The 19,125-nt window shown below is 41.4% G+C and overlaps 1 protein-coding gene across 1 annotated transcript in view; it reads left to right on the top strand.

The window, feature by feature from the left end:
• The window catches only part of LOC136866973 (dipeptidase 1), a 411,985-nt gene that overhangs the window by 369,494 nt on the left and 23,366 nt on the right, over nt 1-19,125 (top strand). Inside the window, exons 6-8 of the mRNA XM_067144065.2 lie at nt 4,031-4,207; nt 8,049-8,133; nt 18,499-18,574. Of these exons, the coding sequence (XP_067000166.1) occupies nt 4,031-4,207; nt 8,049-8,133; nt 18,499-18,574 (338 nt within the window). The remainder of the gene's footprint in view (nt 1-4,030; nt 4,208-8,048; nt 8,134-18,498; nt 18,575-19,125) is intronic.

The following is a 19,125-nucleotide window of genomic DNA, read 5'->3' as shown; positions in this document are numbered from 1 at the left end:
TTTATTCTTGTGTACATCATCTGGTTGAGAAGATAATACCTCGGTTCGAATAGATTCTGACAAAATATTGTCCTTGTTTTGATTTGCTGTTATAAATGTTTAAGTTGTTTTCTCGTAAACGTTCAATTTTCAGTTGTATCACTGTTCTTGCGGAGTTGTGATATGTGTATTTTCATAAGAATATTAGGACCCGTACTAAGTACATTTTTAAGTTAAGGGTTGTTTGCACCCTCAACGTAGATTTTACTCTAAAAGTAATTAAAATTATAGCCCATGCTTTTTTTAACATGGATGTTAATTTTACCCTAATTTTAAAACAAACAGTTGATATACATGGACACTTACAGAATTAATGTTAATTAAGCAAAAAATAGTTTTCTACGGCCTCCGGTTTAGGAGACAATCAATTTTTAGTAAAGGGATGCTTTCACCTACAACAAAATTTGAAGTATGATCCGAGAATATTTTCTAACGTAGAAAACAAGGAATAGGAGCGAGATGATATATATGAACTGTTAAAGTATAAGGCGAGATCAAAAAGTTTCCGGACATGCAACGTAGCGCGACTCCTATGTCGGTATATAAGCACAGACATGTAGGCAAAGGGAATAGTGTGGCAATCGCGTCGTGCCGATGCGTGTGCGTTGACGCGGCGACGTGAACTATAGCAACATTATTATCAAATGCGTCCAAACTGGACCAAAGTGCTGTTAGTCTGTTTTTGGGTGCCGAAGGGCAAACACAGGTGGACATACACCGGAGAATGAAGACTGTGTAAGGGCAGCATGCCTGTCGAAAACGAGTTGTCGAATGGCGCACCAACTTCCGCGTGGGTTTCTTTTCTACACAAGACGCCGGTCGACCTCGGAGGCCAGCCTCATCCAATACAGGCAACAACAAGCGGGCGGTGGAAAAGATCCATAGTCCTGATCTCTCCCCCATGCTATTATTACGCCTTCGCTCCCCTCAAGAAGGCCTTGAAGAGTCGACGCTTCCTCTCGGACGAGGATGTGCAGCAGGCGGTTACGGATTTCCTCACACAACAGGACACGGCGTTTGACCGCAACCTGGAGCGGCGGTGGGGTGAGTGTCTCAATGCCTACGGAGATTTTGTCTGATTGACATCCCGACATCACGGCAATCGAATGGAAACGTTTGGTTGCCCCTTATATAACTTCGGATACCTTTTAACCTAAAAAACAGTTTATTACGACCACCAGTTTGAGAGATAGTATTTTAAAGTTAAAGGATGGTTTCACCGCCTCCCTCATACTGGCACATTTTAACACACTACTACCGTTACTACAGGAACATGGGTTATAAAGCAAATTCTACATACAACTATACGGTGCTGATGATCTTTATGTTACAAATCTCATAATAAATCAACAACTACTTAAAAGAACTGTTCGTTAATGAGAGAGTATGAAACAAAACGTTACTCTATACTTGGTAGGAAACGTCATGCATGAAATTAATAATAATAATAATAATAATAATAATAATAATAATAATAATAATAATAATAATAATAATAATAATAATAATAAGCCTCTAGTTAATAGGGTTAGCAGCCCTCTGAGGTTAAGCCTAGAGTCGAATCCATGCCTGTAAGGATAAGATTGCACACTTGTAGGCAACGAACTGAGTTTGTAAGGTTGGTACTCTTGTAAAGTTAAGTGTGGAGTCGAATCCATGCCTGTAAGGATAAGATTTCACACTTACACAGACGCCCTACTTTCGAAATCGCCCACCAAGTAGCGTCACACCCAACTCGCGCCCAGATTTCAAATCTCCCACGCTGTAACATCAGACGATCAACAGCCAATCAGCACTTGGTCCAGTAGGAATGTAACTACCTCTATGTCAGTCTGCTATGCCTCTCAGGCCGACTCGACTGTATGCCAGCGGCAGCTGGGTAGCCTGATTAAGTCTCATTCATAAACTGGAGGTACGGGCACGAGTGTGACGAGAGTGATAGCTGATGCAATAATATCAAGAGTACACTCGCAGCTTGGTGATAGAGGCTAAGCTAAGAATGAAGTCGATGGGTGAAGCTGTGAGTGGTAGGGTCAGGTGAGGCGAATGTGGGAAGATATCTCGGCTAGGAGAATATCGGACTCGGTCGTAGAGGTGAGGGAAACAGAGGAAGACAAAATGACGTATGTTACACTCATATTATTTTGTAGATTTCGAGCCTAAAATAATTTGATGCCTGTCGGATCTCCTCAGTCATATAGTAAGAATCTGTCGTGGATGATGTATTGAAAAGTTTCTCTTTCAGCCCAACATTCACCGCGGTGACGATACTTCCTTCCATTTCAATATGAGGTCCCACATACTCAGTAGTTAGTCCTTCAATCATTAAGTTCCTGACAGAAACTTCGAAGAGCACCAAAACCAGGAACATATTCTGTGATGTGTAGCAACTCGTGGAATACTAAAAATAGGAACATTTGTTATTCACGAGACCATTGTGTGTTTAGGTGTAAATTGCTGTCCATGAGGTCTTCACCATGTTTAATGGGTGCTCTCTTGAACGTATTTTATCACTACGTATGTCATTGTGATCTTCATGAAGGGTCATTTGTCGGTTACCAAGCATCTTACGATATTTACGAACGGGAGCACTGCTTCTGCGAAGATGTGATGGAGGGATGTGTCTTAGGATAGCCACTTTTATCGGGGTGCTCTATAGTTCCTTTGATTAAATGCATAGAGTTATTAGCTGCGTATCAATCTGCTTCGCATAAAGCCTTTTTAATCAAACTTTTGCACGGTACTCGGCTGAACAGGACACATGTCCAAGAGTGGAGCAGCGAAGGGTTGTAGGGCTTCAATCTCATGTTGTTCTAGATAGTTTCCGGAGGATGCTGTTTCTACTCTTGAGATTATGTAGTATTGTGATCGTATCCACCATATAACTGTAACGCATTGGCAGGAGCTAGTTAGCGTGGCCCCGCCCGCTCGCTGTGCAGTAAACGGAGAGGTTCGACGCAGGCGCGCACCTGTATACCTATTTAAGGAAGGCCGGACGAGCTTCAGCTGCCCAGTTCGGTTCACTTCTGTCTCAGGTTCAGTTCTGCGTGCTAGTGTGCTGCTCTGAGGTCACACTTCACTTGGTCAGTTGGAGTTGAGTGATTCTGTGTCCGTGGAACTGAGTCTATCGTTCTGTTTCGGTCTGTCGTTGAAGTATCCAGTCCTCCGTGTCCAGCTGCTGTGAGTGAACACGTGTGGGTGTGTCTCTGGTGTAACGTGACAGAGTTCGGCAAGCGACAGTGAACGAAGTGTGAGACTGCTTTGTGCGTTAGCTGTGAACTAAATGGCTGGTGATAGCTTACTGCGAGAATAGTGTCAGTAGTGTAATACTGTGTAACGTGGTTACGTATTTTAGTTTGTAAGTGAAAGAGTGAACTACTGTTGTGATTGAGCACTGAGAGCACAGAACGTTCAAACTAATGTATACAATGTAGAAAAATAAACCACTTTTCCGTTTGCGGAAATCAAGTGATCATAAATAACTTATGTCTCCCGGTTATGCCCATCTATCAAAGGCTGCTAAATTTAAATAGTAACAGCCATAAGATACAGCCTGTACGGTTTCTAGGTAACATTGTCTGACCATCCATACCTTATATCACTGCCTACATGGTTGCTATGTTTAAAATTCCGCCACACAATTCGTCGCGTTACGTTACACAAATTTTCGGATGACCCCTGTCATTTATGTCAAAATTTGTGGTGCAGTGTGTATCTGTGTAATGTGTAAGCCATTAGCAGTAACTAATAAATCTTAGGATTAGTTTTGTGTGTTTATTCACAAAATCCCGCGACGTTGCGCTTTTGTCAAAATGTTATTTAGAAATCAGTATTTTATTGAGTGCAACATCTTGCATAATAGTAGTAATAATATGAACAATTTTATGTTTAACGTACATGTAGACATACTTCAGGAACTTTAAAGCGGAGTCAAACTGTTGCTGTAGTGTTGATAATTTTGTGAATGATGGTTTAATCTGCGATGTTTCAGCTTGTGGTCCGTGAGATGAACCGGCTCGGTATGATCGTGGACCTCTCTCACGTCTCTGTTCCCACCATGTTGGACACTCTACGCATCAGCCGTGCTCCTGTGATCTTCTCACACTCGTCTGCGCACGCGCTCTGCAACAGCTCCCGAAACGTGCCTGATCATGTGCTCAAGTTATTGGTAAGTTCTGTCATACAAAACTACCGAAACAAATTCTCCATTTCTCAACGGTGCGTTCTATTTTCAGTTCGATTCTGTAGATGGAAATTAAGTTCCAATATGAAAACTAAAGTAAGTCAGTTTCATAACAGATCTGTGGACGAATTAGAAGTTATTCTGCATTCCATTTAACATTTTATTCAAGAATCACAACCACAACTGTTTTAAAAACTCTTCATTGAAATGGAGGCATTAATTTAAGATTATTTTAAACAAATAATTAATAGGTTTTAGTTCAACAGGAATGAGTGCGAAGCAAATCTCTGAGAGTTATATGGGATGGGGAATTGGCCAATCACTGCTTCCTACTAGTGCTGAATTCACTTTACGAGGGACGCTCATGATCTGCAAAGAGTTAATTTGTATTTCTCTTCATTATGGCTTGTTCCTTAAATATAACTGTTATTTATAGAACATCTAGAAAGCTAGTGAAATTTTACAAAGTAGGCAAATATCATCTTTTAAATTAATACACAGAACGAACTGCCAAAAATGTAAAGCATTTTAAACAATTGGCAGACATGATGTTAAACTGCACACATGCTGCACTTGTTGACAGTGTTCCATAGATTACAATGTTGTATCGAACGGACAAGGGCGGATGTAGTACTCCCTGGGATCGGTACATGCTTTACTTCGATTCAGAAGGGAGCTCTATAAGTGACTCCGGGACAGAAGGTAGGTAACTGCCATCATTACGTAGCCTGCTTTAAGCAAAATTCTAACTAATACTGGTGGACTCCTATTCAAAATAGACTAATGAAATTTTCATCACATACAAGTTCAATGTTCTTAACTGTTATTATATATTTTAAGAACCATAATGCAATTAGTTCATAAGCAATGGATTTTTTGAAAATACAAAAATTAAGTTCATATCATGCCTGCTTCTCTTTAGGTACTATTTTCTCATAAAAATTACGAATGTACACGTAGATTGGATATATTACAAGACATGTGATCTACTAAACAAAAATTACTCTAAAATTATCTTTTATTTAGAAAAATATGTTTTCAATGTTGTCTAATTTACTTCGCATAAACATTAAATTGCCAATACTAATTTAAATAATCGAAATATTTTCAATTAAAATAATACAAAATTTTGTTCACCACTTTAAGCATGTTTTCAGGAATTCGCATAGAAGATATCATAATTGTAACACTAATAGTGGCTGAGAACTAATTGCCTTAGAATTTTTACAAATTATAGCAACAGTTAAAATTATTCTCGAAGTATGTGTTAAAAATTTCATTTTTCTATTGTGAATAGGAGCCCAGCTGTATTAGTTTGAATTTTGTACAAAGCAGGTGCAAAATAATCGTAATTATCTACCTTCTGTTTTCAAGGCAGCCCATAATTTGTTGTAACTAACTTCATGCGTAAATTATGAATTTACCAGGTTTTGTATTAAAGCATTATCAATAAAACATCGTTAGTGCAATTCACGATGTTTCTTGCTAAGAGAAATATGAACTTTACAACATACATGCTTTTTGTGGGTTATTGGTCACTTAAACAAAAGTCGATATTTATAGCATCTTGAGGTTCCATAGAAAACTCAGAATCGATATTCTTCATTTGGTATGTTGAAATTCTCGTTTTCTATGGCCACTGAATTTACAATGTTTTGGATTAATAGTAACCAATAGAATGTAAACACCTGCCTTGAGTCCTCCTTGCCAATTTTGATCCGGCCACCGTCGGGTGTGGCATCTGCTTCCACAGGATTACAAGTAAGTTTAATGCGATGTTATGCAGTATTTTCTGTCTAGATACTGCTTACGGAATAAAGCTATTTGCAGGTACTTAGAAGGAAGAGAATTTTGTGTGAATATTTTGAGTATCGCACTTAAAACATGTGTTCGGTTATTCCCTCTTTCGGTCAATGTGTAGATATATTTCCCCGTGGTTCCGTGTAGACAATGAACGGTCAGTAATCCATGAGACGACCACGGTCAGAGTTGCTTTACCGTGGTTCGACAGGTACCTCCGTAGCGTAACGGTTTGCACTATTAGCTGGCGTCCTCGGGGTGCGGATTCGATTCCCGGTACTGCCAGAAATTGAAGAATGGCAGGAGGGTTGGTAAGTGGATAAAATGGTACACACTGCTCACCTCCACTCGGGGTGCTCCCATCGTCGCCTGTGTATTTATTGGTGCGAGTGCTCTCACAATTCCCCTGTTGGTGAAGCGGCCACACATCCAGTGCGAATGTCACTGAAACGTTATAGGTCGGTTGCGTGATGATTTCCTCATTTAAGTTCTAAATTTGGAAAAGTTGTACCCGCCTCGCTATAATCATGATGGTGAATGTAACATAAACTGTTGTCCATTATGGACGTGACACCTCATTTCAACTCCATTCCGGTATACACTCATCACGTGCACCAAATTATATCCCAAGTGGACCATTTTCTTTGGATGTCCAATTCTCTTTAAGTGGGTGTATTAAAGTCACCGGGCAAAAAATGAGCCACCCTAGTGCGCACGCAAAGATGGATGGATCATTAAGCGTGGTCAGATGGCACAGCTCAACCACACGCGCACTGCCCCTACGTGAGTGACTAGTAAGAGAATGATGTCAAGCGGACGGTATACGTCAACGCTCGTAGATGTATGGGATACAGTGACAAAAAGGGGCCATCATGTTCGGTCCTTTCCGTGGCCATACGCTGCGTATAGTTGCTGGATTTCTTGGTGTTTAACTATTCAACGTGCCTACAAGCCGTGATGGTCACGAAACATCACGTCCGAAGTGTGGTCGAAGCAAGATCCTGTCTGAGAGATACCGGAGACACATTTCGCGGCTTGTGAATGAAAATTTATTCCAAGCCCGATAGGAATTTTTGCAGTCAGTGAATGATAGTACATCCCAACCTATCAGCGAGAGATCATTGCGACTGGAACAGCATGCAAAGGACATTTGGATCCGGCAATCTCACAAGAGGCCATTCCTCACGCAGCTATGTAAAGTTGCGGGTCTTGAATGGGCTACAAATCATCGAACGTGGACAGTAGGTGACTGGCGGAACGTGATCTGGTCTGATGAATCACGTTTTTGCCTCTATTTCAATTACGCATGTTGTCGAGTGGACCAAATGCCAAATAGAGCATTTCTTCTTGGATGTTGCAAGGCCAGGTTCCAGCCGGAGGTGGGTCTGTGACAATTTGGGGGTGTGTTTTGTATCATGGATTGGGTCCACTCACTGAGGTGACCATTAACATATACCTTGCGACGATCACGAAACTGCCTTTCAGCCAACACCTGCATGGTGTGCATGTTAATACTCCAAATTTCGAGATGACAACAGCAAAGTTCATCGGGCTAGACACACGTGTGCCTGGTTTTATAGACACTTCCATCCCCTATTACATCTCGTTTGGCCTGCACAATCACCTGATTTAAACCCCCATTGAAAATCTGTGGACATGTTGGTATAGTGGGACATCAGCATCCCCGCAATTTGGTTTGAGTTTCGTGATCAGATATTCAGCGACTGGTATAACCTGGATGTGACGTACCTGCAAAACCTTGTGGCCTCACTTCCTAACCGAATCCATGTGGTTACCAAGTCGAGAGGCGGAGTTACATGGTATTAAAATATCCTTGTAATGATTTCTAAAGAGTAACTAATTTTCTTTTCCGGTGAGCTTATTTGAGGGTACGTATTAAAGTATTCAGAACCAGTCTTTGTTATTATGCATATTAAAGACTTTCAAGTTCTTTCAGTATGTAGTCCATTAGCAATTACAATTGCATGTTTACTAGTTGTTACATGGACCTCTGTGTTTGTTGCAGGCGGTGAATGGTGGTTTGATGATGGTAGCATTCTTTCCACACTTCATCAGCTGTAGTGAATCAGCCACGCTTCGTGATGTTGCAGGTAAGTACAGAAATTCAGAGGGATACACGACTATAAGAGAACTCATACTCTGGGAATACACTACAACGACGAGTTTACATTACTACCTGGATAAGTAATTCAAAATGTTTATTCAGACAGGGGAATGCCTTAACACCTTTATCGTGACGTGTTTAGATCAGCTCAGTTCTCGACCACGTAACCCGTGTGGCTGGGGGTAGTATAACATCCATGCTATACCCTGCCTATCGTTAAGGGAGGCCAAGGCCTCTCAATTTGGGAGCGTGTGTTGGCGACCACGGTTCCGGTAGCTGTGTCTGGCATTGCCCCCACTTCCTTGTGTCAGTGTCCTCGGTCAACTCTTGTTCATTCTCGACCTCGATGGTGTTAGGTCTCCATGGCCTAGGGAGTCTTTCAATTTCACGCCAATCGTGACCCTTCCTTTTCTTTTCGACCCTTCATTTTTCAGAAGTTTCGGACCTCAGTGTTAATAGAGGATAGTTACCTGGTTAAAACAATAATCATCACCACCACCAGAATCTCGACCACGTAGTACACGATTATCTAAATCTGAACCACTAACGACGACAACCTGCGAGTAGGTGAAAGTGCGCTTCTTAACCTAGAATTATAACCTTGCGAGTTCTGCGGCTCCAAAGTTGCCAAGTTCTCGATGAGTTGTATAACGATTACTAGAATGTGAAGATTACAATATTATTTTCAGAATCAAATTACGCGTAAAAATGACTGAAGAAATAATCGTTACTTTTACACAGTTACATTCCAAGTCTGACTATATGTTATGTTGGAAGAGAATATACTTCTTACTGTTGAGTAATATGTAGAGAGTACGGTTCATTTAACCCTAAATTTCACGTAAATGGCCGTTAAATAATGTTTTTAGATATTTTTGTAAATGAATTTGATAGTAAAATAATTAATATTAAACTACTAGGAGAAATCTGTGTGTGTGGTTAAGTGTAAGAGAGGGCCAAGAGCCCTAACTTCGCCACTTAATAAAGACACAAATAATAATGAAATGAAATGGCGTATGGCTTTTAGTGCCGGGAGTGTCCGAGGACATGTTCGGCTCGCCAGGTGCAGGTCTTTTTGATTTGACGTCCGTAGGCGACCTGCACGTCGTGATGAAGATGAAATGATGATGAAGACGACACATACAACCCGCCCTTGTGCCAGCGAAATTAACCAATGATGGTTAAAATTCCCGACCCTGCCGATAATCGAACCAGGGACCCCTGTGGCCAAAGGCCAGCACGCTAACCATTTAGCCATGGAGCCGGACACAAATAATAATACAACTTCCAAATTAAAATAAAATATTTTATTGCGCGTCTACATGAAGAGGACACTTGGAAAATTTAAGCAATTTTTACTGTTACATGCAGTAAAGTAAGTTGTCACTTAGAAAGGAATCACAAAGTTGTCTTGAAAGCTGGCAGAGTTATTTATGTTTGAAGGAAGTGAAATGTAGAGATAATTATATCTGAGGAAAATCAGAGTTTTCATAAATTACGTTTGGAGCAAGTGGCTGCGCGGTTTGCGTCACGTAGCTGCCAGATTGTATTCGGGAGGTTGTGGGTTTGAACCCCACTGTTGGGAGCCCTGAATATGTTTTTCCACGGTTTACCATTCTTACTGTTTCGAAAATTCCGTGGCCTACAGAAGTGTAAGAAGGTGCCGGAGTCAATTGACGGACAAGGAAATGAACAGAGTAAAAGTTAAGGAACTAAATTTTGAAATGTTATTTATTTCCTTCCCTTCTTTCTTCTTAGAATTTCATGGATTAAAAAATCTGAATAAAGAACAACAATATAAAATGAGCTCGTTAGCTCCCACAACAATGCCTTAAATCCAAGAAGAGGTACAAAACTAGAGATATCAATGTGATAATATTCAAGAGAATGAGCATTGTAGCCCTGAACAGGTACACTGTTTTTTAAGAACAAGTTTGCTCCACTAAATTACATAGCCTAGGAGTCCGAGCTCCAAACGTTAATATAGTGCAGCCTTTCAGAGGCCCAAGTTTCTTATAACGCACAAGTTGATGCCTGACGAACTCCAAATAATGTATTTACAGTCATATCTGCTTAACAGTTTGTTACACACAGATCTACAAAATAAACAGGGGCGACGGGTGCCCATTGTAAATGTCCTTAATGTAAAAAGAAAATGTTTAATATGATTGGATATTAAAAAAGTGTTAAGAGGCGAAACACCTTCACTCCTTCTAGAAAATTTTTAAAACCCTAAGTGGGTTTATGGCTCAAAGTTACAGAGGCAAAGCTTATTGTACAGAGGGGTGACTAAACTGAAAATTTCAAATACCAAAGAGGTTAATAATTTAGAGATTCAGAAAACGTTAGTCACTCCATACCAAGTTGAATGGGAATCAACAGAGGGTAATCACACTTTGTTCCCTTAGTTCACATATTTCCCAACTGGGATTTGAACAGAGCCCTTAGACTTGCCGAAAATCTACATTTAAACCATGAAATGAATTCCTTCCCCTCAAGCTATCTGCCGGAGCTATCACATGTTAAGAAAATTCTGCCATTACCTTGAGTTGCTGGGCCTTCCGAACGTCGACCTGAGGCCCTTTCACCCGAATGATACGCCGCACTCACGAAACTGGAGCGAAGAGGATGACGACACATCCCAAAAAATTGCCCATAATTTACACTATAGCATTTCGGGGTGAAGTTTCCAGAACTCTTTACAGATAGGCTGGATGCCTGTACACACCCCCAATTATATCTGGATAGAGAAAATTTTCCAAAAATGTTTGATTGGTTGGTAGATACAGGATCCGGCCCCGTGGTGTAGGAGTAGCTTGCCTGCCTCTTACCAGGAGGCCCCGGGTTCGATTCCCGGCCAGGTCAGAGATATTAACCTGAACCTGAGGACTGGTTCGATGCCCACTCAGCCTATGTGATTAGAATTGAGGAGCAATGTGACGGTGAGATAGCGGCCCCTGTCTATAAAGCCAAGAATAACGGCCGAGAGGATTCGTCGTGCTGACAACACGACACCTCGTAATCTGCAGGCCTTCGGGCTAAGCAGTGGTCGCTTGGTAGACCAAGGCCTTTCAATGGCTGTAGTGCCATGAGGTCTGGTTTGGTTTGTTTTGCTAGATACAGGAGTTGGAGGGGGCAGAAGTGTTGACAACCTTGACACAAGAACAAAAGGATCTTCAAAAACTAACGTTTGGTGACAGTGAAAATAAACATTCCCTTAAGAACTAATTGTCCTTGATCCCGTTAGACGGGAAGTTAGGCCGATGGTAGAGACATCTGACAGTTGCAACCATATGCATCTTGCATAACATTAGTTCAAGCTTAATTACGTAGATGGCCTTACAGAAGGCGCGCAGTTTAACTGGATGGAGAAAGTGTACCCCAGTTCACTTACACCAGAAAAATGCTGGCGTTGTACCTAAATGAAGTCCGCGGCCACTTCCTTCCCACTCCTAGCCCTTTTTTATGCCATCCTTCCTGTTCCGGGGTTTGCGTGGTTCACAGAGGAAGAGGAAATGCCTGGGTTGAAGGGCAGGACAAGGGATTACTTAGGGCAACTTTTAGCATAACAAATTTGAAAAGTTTATTTCTTTCCCTTCTTAAAATTGAGAGAATGCATATATAATAAAATAACACAGAACAATTCCAAAGGTTAATAACGAGCTCGTCAGCTCTAACAATATTTTTGACATAGAAGTCCTAAACCAGGTACAAAAACTTGACATAAACAACTAGTTTTTAAATTACATAGAAAAGAGCTGAATTGCTCCTAACAGGTACAATGTTTTGAAAAAGCAAGGTTTGCTCCGAACAGGTACAATTCAGAGGAGACTGTGCTCCAACATACGAGAGTCTAGCCTCGACGAGGCGATCAGGTTCTTTTGACACACTAAAATTACGCTAGGCAATCGTGTTCATACACGATTGCCACATGGTGGGCTTATTCTTTACTCAACAATCATATCAGTCACTGTTTTCGAAGGGAACTAAAAGGAAGAAAACAGTTACCATAAGGATAACAGAATAGACAAGGGCATAATTACCCATACTACACGGCATTAAGAGTAAAAGGTTGCACATAACCGCCATCAACAAAAGGCAAGGAAGGGAAACACCAGCACGCCTTATAGAAACTTCCTGGAACATAATTGGGCTTAAAGCGCAATGACACAGAGGCTAATCCCATTGTAAAATGGCAAAATAAAGGAGGACAATTTAAAGCCGAGGCAAGTTTTTCAAAATTTTGAGGTTGAAAACTTTAGTCACCGAATAGAAAGGTTGAATGGGAGACAACAGAGGGTCATCAGTCGCGTTACCTTACATTAAATACTTCCCAGTAGGGATTAGAACTAGATTCCTAAGACTTCGCCGAAAATCCTACATTTAAAGCACCAAATTACATGTAAGTACGTTCGAAGGAAGCGGCTGAAACCTTCCCTACAAGCTACCCGCAAGCGCTATCACTGCCATTACTTTATATCGCTGGATCTTCTTCGAGTCGGCTGCGCCCCTGCCCCCGCTAGGCCTCCGTCCAGTTGCACTCTCAAGCACTCTAGCAATTCAGACAATACGGCCCTAAAGTACCCGGCTTATGCAGTTCCGTAAGGGGAAAGTTCCATATTAAATTGAAGTACACTATGCTGATAGGCTGAATTCCCAAACACGCCACCGGGCTTTGATTAGCTACAGAAAATATTTAAGAGCATATGATTGGTAGATTACAATAGAGGAGGAACCAGCTGAAGTGTTAACAACTTCGGTACATTTAAAAACAATTTGCATGAAAAGATTTTCCAATAAAAATAATGAAATTTCCGAAGCTATTACTGTAGTTTGTTTTTAGTCCATGAGACGGCAGAGCCACCTCACCATCGCAAAAGGAAATTTTTGGGTGTTAAAGTTCATGCCCGTTGCTATAGATGGCGCGCAGTTAAAATAGCCGGGGATGGTGTACCCCTGGTACAGTCCCCATGAAAGCTAAAGACGTAAACCAGATTATAATTAAGAAAACGAAATGTTTAGGAACCTCAAAAAGCAAATGCTATATACACTGAGTCGCCAAATGTCAAGGGAAGGGGTGTTCCATTAGAATATAATAATACCGTGTATGACCCTTGAGCCCTGCGGCGTAGCTAAGCAGTCTGTCACTGACACCAGTGTCGTGAAGAAGGCAACACGTCGAGAGTTAACTGATTCTGAACGTGGGATGATCATCTGCGCACGGCGCATGGGTCATATCATTGCGAAGATCACACGCGAATTCGGGTTTCCAAGGTCATCAATGTCGAGGGCGGATTTTCAATATTGCACAGAGAATATTACCCCTCGCGTAAACCGCCAGATTCGAAGACCGCAGGTGTTTAACGAACGACATCACGTCGCCTTCGCCGAACAATACTGGGCGCTTGACGGGCTACTATGAGTCAGATCAGCGTCCAGTTGAATGTCGGTAGTTTGGAACCTATTTCTACCAGGACTATAAGGAGGCGACTGCACCGCATGGGATTCACCAGTCGACGACCAACTCGTGTCCTTTCGCTGACACCTCGACGCAGAGCTCAGCGACGTGCATGGGCCCGCGAACATCGGCAATATGGTGTCGTGTGGTATGGTCCAATGAATCCCGGTTGCTGTTGTATCGAGCTGACGGGTGCGTGAGAGTGTGGCGTATTCTTCATGAAGCTATGGATCGTGCGTGTCAGCAAGGTTGTGTTGAGGTGGGAGGTGGCTCATTTCTGGCTTTGGTGGAGTTCTCATGCTTGCAATTAGGCCCCATTTTCCGGCTGCAGGGAGATCTGACAGGTGTAGGTTATGTGGACATTCTTTCGGATCATCTCTATCCCTTTCTGGTCCTGGAGTACCCTGATAGAGATGCCATGTTTCAACAGGAAAATGCGCCATGTCACCGCTCTGTGGTGAAGTACAGGTGGTTGGAGGAGCAATATGGTGAAGTTACGACCATGGATTGGCTCTCCAGATCCCCCAATCTTAATCCAATCAATCATTCATGGGATTCTGTAGATGTTGGTACAGGTAGATCTCGTTATACGCGATAGTTACGTTCCACGGAATTTCCGCGCATACCGAATTCGCGTAAATCGAGATTCATTGTATACGTAAAATACAGGGTTATGTTTCCGTTTATTCACACATTAAGTTTAAAATAGCAGAGATTCTTTGTAAAAAATATAACCATTATCCTATTTCTAAAACGCATTTCAATGCAAACTTTATACACTTAAAAATTTAACACTGGAATGCTGTACACAATAATAAACTAAACTCTGCATACAAGTTCTTGGCTTTAGCTTCAATAGCAGCTCCAGAGAGAGGCATGTGTTGTTGGTTGTGATGCTCGATCCAATCCCTTCTTTCGCTTCCGAGCGAGATTTGGTCAGTCTATAAATAGTCACACTTAAGTTAGAAAATTGAACAGTTCTTTTTCGAATTGATTCCGCATTATCACGAATAGTTCTCACAGTGGATTCACTAAATCCCAAAGCATGCTGAATGTCCTCAATACGCTCACCTTTGTCATAGCGATCCAAAAATTCTAACGTTGTTTCTAATGAACAGTGGTGGCTCGTGACCAAATTTTCAGGAGGTTCACAACAAAATTTGTGTTCACGTCTCAAATATACCGAAGTAGAATGCAAATATGTACAAAATCACTTACTTAAATCATTTCACTAAAGGTTCCTTTTACGGTTGCTTCTCTACTCATAATATGGTAGAACCCTAATAACCGAGAATGCATTTTTCCGAGACTCATCTGTGAGTGTACAAGAAAACTAAATTTACGACTGCCGGGTTGAGTCGCTCAGGATTTGACTGAGGCTGAGTCTCCGGCTTTCTGATCCCGTGATTACGAACACCTGTTCAGAATTAGCTACTAGCGAAATCTTGCGGCGATGTAATGCAATAGTAACTTCTGGGAGCTGTGGCCAGCAGTAACAGGGGAGGTGGCGGACCCTTGTGGTCAACTGTAATACTATCTCTGGTTTGAGGGTGGTTGTAGAAGGAAAGGCACATTCCTTACCGTGCTCCTCGCTTATGAGATATCGGTGCATAAACCTTGACGTCATCTCCATGCGCATGCGTATAGTCTTAAGGCTTGTAGCAAAATCTCCAACGTGCTCCCTGGCATTGTCAGTCGAAACGAACAGCTGTCAGTTTAACGGAGGTTCTATATAAGTCGAATGCTTTCGATCGATTGACGAAATCAGGTCGAACAAAGGAAACAATTCTGAATTACCAGTATCCATGAATGCGTGAATATGCGTTACAACTGGGTGTTCGCGTGCTCATGTGTTCCTGAGAGCCCACCGCCACTGCTAACGAATACGACTTTGGTATACGCTTCTTTCTTTCGACAGCCTCAATTTCTTTCCATTTGGCCGGCGTCTTCAATACGAAACCTGTCAAGTGTAACTTAACAGCTCTACTGACCGGAACTGACGATTCACGTCTCGACAAACACAACAGAAGACGCGAGTAGAGATGCTCAGGCCTCGATTAACCTTCCCGCGCGACGTAGTGTACGCATGTCTTTACTCGCTTCAAGACATTACAGCTTCCACGCACTGTTAACAAATGGCAGCACTAGACTTGAAACCAAAATCGCGTATATACGAAATCGCGGATAACGAATCCGCGTATAACGGGGTTTATCTGTATATGCTCCATGAACACCGCAACCAACTACACAAGACCAGTTGTGGTTAGCAGTGCAAGGTGCGTGGGTCCAGAACCCTGCAGAATGAATCAACACCTTGCAGAGTCGATGCCTCGTCGTACTGTTAATAACGAGATGCTCCACCTCGGGCCCTCAAAACGGCAGCATCACATTCAGAGTCTTCCAATGACTTTTGTCCACTCAGTGTACATATCACTTTCGGATTATTTTGAAACCTCAGTGCCATGAAGGAGATAAGCAAAACTCGATCATGATTTTTACGGCCTTGATTCTGTTTCTTTCAGATCTGTTTTACAGAACTCATCGACATCTTATTCATGTACGATATGGAGTTACATTTTTGGTCATCGAACCTCCATATTTTATTAGTACAAGAGAACATGAATAGTGACCATTGAGTTTTACGGAGGGACTGCAGTACATTTTCTGGATTAGTTAATTTCAACTTGAGGTATACCAAGTTGAGTGAGGCAATTAATATAATCTAGTCTATATTAGAAGAATTTTACAATTTTATGGCTATCAACTTTTAGACAAAAATATTTCGGCATCGAAATGTTCCATGAGTATCATCGGGAAACCTCTTGGTAGGTCTTATTTACCTGTTATTAGGTGACAATTTATATACTGTTAATTTGCACCCCTCCAAATCCACCCCGAACTTTTTGTTTTCCAGACTGACAGTTCATTCAACTCTGCTTATCCTGGCTGTCACCGGTATTATGTAGTAACATTGGTGGTATTATATGTTCACTTGCTGGATTCATTCAAGACATAAACACACTATCACCGCTCCATTTCTGAATTCTCAAACGAACAATCTTCAATTTTTGACATAGACAGAAACTGAATACTGTTCCCTCGTGTTTATTGCTGATCATCTTGATTTTCCACGAAGACTATTTCGTTTATTAGACACTTAATTCTTCTGTATTCGAAATAATGTGGGTTTTTTCCATGTCTGCCCGGCTGTTTTGCGATTTCTGAATCAGTGTTATCGTAAGTTAGATATCAAACCGCCGTCGGAAATTCCGTGCTGAGGATAATCTCCACTCGATATCTTGAAGGCTATTAGGCTCTGTTATTATTATTAAGAAATGCATCGCTATTGAGAAATATAAGGTGGCAATGGTAGTTTAGAGTAATGTGATAATAAAGTAATGTAAAAACATAATTACCCGACAACAACAACAACAACAAAAATACAACAAAAAGATTTAAAAACAATTCCATGGAAAGAAAATACTAGAAGAAATACTATTAATTTAACGTTCTAAATCCAGCATCATCATATACAATTTCACACACAAGTTATGTACTTCCAGTGCTTAACACTTCTAGAAAGCCAAGAATAACGGCGGAGATGATTCGTCGTGCTGAACACACGACACTTCGTAATCTGCAGGCCTTCGGGTTGAGCAGTGGTTGCTTGGTAAGCCAAGGTCCTTCAGGACTGAAGTGCCATGTGTGTGTGATTGGCGGGGGGTGCTCAACACTACGGCTTATAAATCTCTGGTAAGACCCGAACTAGAGTATGGTTCCAGTGTATGGGATCCTCACCAGGATTACTTGATTCAGGAACTGGAAAAAATCCAAAGAAAATCAGCTCGATTTATCCTAGATGATTTCCGACAAAAGAGTAGCGTTACAATTTTTTTTTGCAAGGTTTGGGCTGGGTAGAACTGGGAGAAAGGAGACGAGATGAGTGGCATGTTCCCAGCTGTCAGTGGAGAAATGGCGTGAAATGGTATTAGTAGACGAATAAGTTTGAGTGGCGTCTTTAAACGTAGGAAAGATTACAATATGAAGATAAAATTGGAATACAAAAAGACAAATTGGGGCAAAGATTCATTTATAGGAAATCGAGTTAGGGATTGGAATAACTTACCAAGGAAGATGTTCAATAAATGTCCAATGTCTTTGAAATCATTTAAGAAAAGGCTAGGAAAACAACCCTAAATACTGTTCATTTCCTTTCTTCCTCCCTTCCTTTCGCTGTTACTGCCCGGGAAGTTTTCCCTGGTGCCTGACTTAGCCTTTCCAGTTCATTAACAAAATCTTCCCACGACTTCTTTATGGATTCATCAACTACATGTTTCTCTCTGTTTCTACCATCTACGTACAATTCCCTGTCTGTATCAACATTGTTTGGAGCCACTTCGGATAAACCTCCTTTCTACGTTTACAAGCTGCTCTCACTTCATCATTCCATGAAGATGTTAGTTTTTTCCCATCCTTAAACACAGTTGTTCCTAGACATTCCCTTGCTATTTCTACTAAAGCATCCCTGTATGCCATCCTTTAGCTTGCTTACTGTCCACTGTTCAGAACTCTCACGATTCCAGCCTGCTAAATGGGCAGTGTGTTTAACATTATCACAAAAATGCAATAAAAAGTTGATATATGTATTTATCTGTCCACAAGCGTCTTCGTGACTGGGCTACTTTCATTACTGTATAATACTTCCTCCATTGCTGACTCCGCCAGTTCATCTGCATTATTTACACTATTATGTGGAATATTCTGTGACGTTGGTTCCTTAAGAAGTGTTAGACAGTAACGCCAGTATTTTATCACTGATATCTTTGGAGGGTCATGTAACTTGTTTCACGATGAAGTTCGTCCCTGTTATACTTTTCTGTTCTTTTTTTCCAGCACACATCAACCACATTCGAACTGTGGCTGGAGTGGACCATGTGGGGCTTGGTGCTGGATACGATGGTATAAATATGTAAGTGTAATATTTATTGAATAGTACTCGTAGAGAAAAGCAGATGGCAATACTTTGTTAGGCATAATTGTTACTGGTGATGAATAGCAATGGAAAATTGTACAAAGGAAAAAGGAAGCGACTTCTTCCATCAGTCAACAATAATGCGAATCCAGTACAGTGACTGAAAGGTCATCGTAGAGACCTTCATTTAACAGAGCTCCAGGTTCGATTACCGGCTGGTCCAGCTATTTTAGCCCCATTTGATCAATTCCCCTAGGACTGGAGATGGATGTTTGTGACATTCTTATTGCAAATCTTAATTTACATGCAAAGCATCACACTAAAGACCACCCTAGAGTCACGCAATAGTGTATATGTTCCTTCTCAGAGAGCTTGGAGCCAGGAAAAGTAACCGGTCGTAAACCTGGGCTAAATCCATGCAGACACTGAAGAGGCTGCCAGACTGACGAATGCGTGCGGCATACCGGTGAATTATAACTCAGTGTCCACGACCTTGGCAAAAACATTATACCCCTACTACCCTTGCCCACAGCAAATGCAAAGTCTCC

Source organism: Anabrus simplex, chromosome 3 (assembly GCF_040414725.1).
Source record: "Anabrus simplex isolate iqAnaSimp1 chromosome 3, ASM4041472v1, whole genome shotgun sequence".
NCBI lineage: Eukaryota > Metazoa > Arthropoda > Insecta > Orthoptera > Tettigoniidae > Anabrus > Anabrus simplex.
The sequence above is the reverse complement of the archived record's forward strand: the minus strand, read 5'-3'. Positions and strand labels throughout refer to the sequence as shown.